Source organism: Poecilia reticulata, linkage group LG13, assembly GCF_000633615.1.
Source record: "Poecilia reticulata strain Guanapo linkage group LG13, Guppy_female_1.0+MT, whole genome shotgun sequence".
Lineage (NCBI taxonomy): Eukaryota > Metazoa > Chordata > Actinopteri > Cyprinodontiformes > Poeciliidae > Poecilia > Poecilia reticulata.
The window spans coordinates 2,126,302-2,127,564 of NC_024343.1; the positions used below are offsets into that span (position 1 = coordinate 2,126,302).

A 1,263-nucleotide genomic window follows, 5' to 3' on the forward strand; every position below is an offset into this window, starting at 1 on the left:
TTTTTCACTTGCGTCGGCTGAAGATGCTCTTCTTGCTGGAGCTTTTGTCCGCGGTGCTGAGGCCGATGAGGAGCCGGGCCTTCTCGTCTTCCTCCTGCTGCTGCTGGTTGTTGTCCGTCTTCCCGTCGGACRCCTTCCCGCGCAGGTCCGCCACGGAGGCCGGCTTCAGCCGCAGCTTCTCCTTTATCATCTGGGCAGCAACATGGAGCCGTTTATGAAGAACGATAAGCAGCAAAAACAAACAAACATGGACCTTTCAAAAAAATTTAAATGAGAAAGAAACAAAACCCTAACAATGTAACTTTTTTTTAATATATATTTGAATTTGAAAAATTCAAAAATGTTTGATTTTTAGCATTTTATGTTCTAGACCGGTAGAAAGTAACTAATAAAATACACTAAGGTTTGTGATTGTAATGTTGAAGACAGGGTGTGAATATTTTTTTGGAAGTGTTCACACCTGCGCTACGAGCGCCTTCCGGCTGTCCCGTTTCACGGCCATGGCGAAGTCCAGCCACGTCCACGTGTTGTTGTGGTACTCCAAACACGGAAGAACCAGGTTCAGGTCCCTCCAGTCCACACTGCTCTTCTCTCCCTGAGGGGACAAAAAAGCACAACATAAAAATGAAGGAGAAACTTTGAAAGGGAGCAGATGAAAATAAAAAGGCAAAAGGGGGACAGCACCTGCAGTCATTGGTTTAGATGTTGGCATCTAGTGACAACTGGTCAGCATCCAAACTGATACTGTTGTGCACTAAGAAAATCTCRCAATCTGATTGGTCAGATTTTCACGAAAAGTTGCRAGGAAGATGGTAAGGCCGTGGAAAACTTGTGAATTTGCATTATTGCAACTTCCTGCATTTACTGAAACATGCATGGTAGTAATCTCATCAACTGTGTTGGACTTTTGAGAAGCAGCTTGTAGGTCTGTTCTATAAATAATGCTGCTATTGGATTCARTCTGKTRCATTTTGTCTCTCGTAGTTACTAGTCAACAACAAATGGACTAAAATTTGATTCAAATTAAAACAAATGTTATTTTTATTTTACAAACAGTAAGTGTTGTTTCCGTCTCCACTTAGAAAATGACAGATTAAAAACCCAGCTGGTTAGAGTTGCTTTCACACCATATTAATTGGAGCGTTGATATTTTATGTGGATCGATGATTTTAACAATGGCACCTGACAAAACGTAATGTCTGTTATTGGGTTTTCACTACCGTAGACTCTATGATGTTATTTATTTTTTGGATATTTTTTCAC

General features: G+C 41.0%; 1 protein-coding gene across 1 annotated transcript in view; it reads right to left on the reverse strand.

Annotated features, from left to right (window-relative positions):
• LOC103474193 (protein KIAA0100) overlaps positions 1–1,263 on the reverse strand; it is a gene marked incomplete at its 5' end in the record, with an annotated part of 23,726 nt that continues 22,463 nt past the window's right edge. The window contains 3 exons of the mRNA XM_017308105.1: positions 1–190; positions 461–595; positions 1,175–1,182. Coding sequence (XP_017163594.1) covers positions 5–190; positions 461–595; positions 1,175–1,182 — 329 coding nt within the window. The remainder of the gene's footprint in view (positions 191–460; positions 596–1,174; positions 1,183–1,263) is intronic.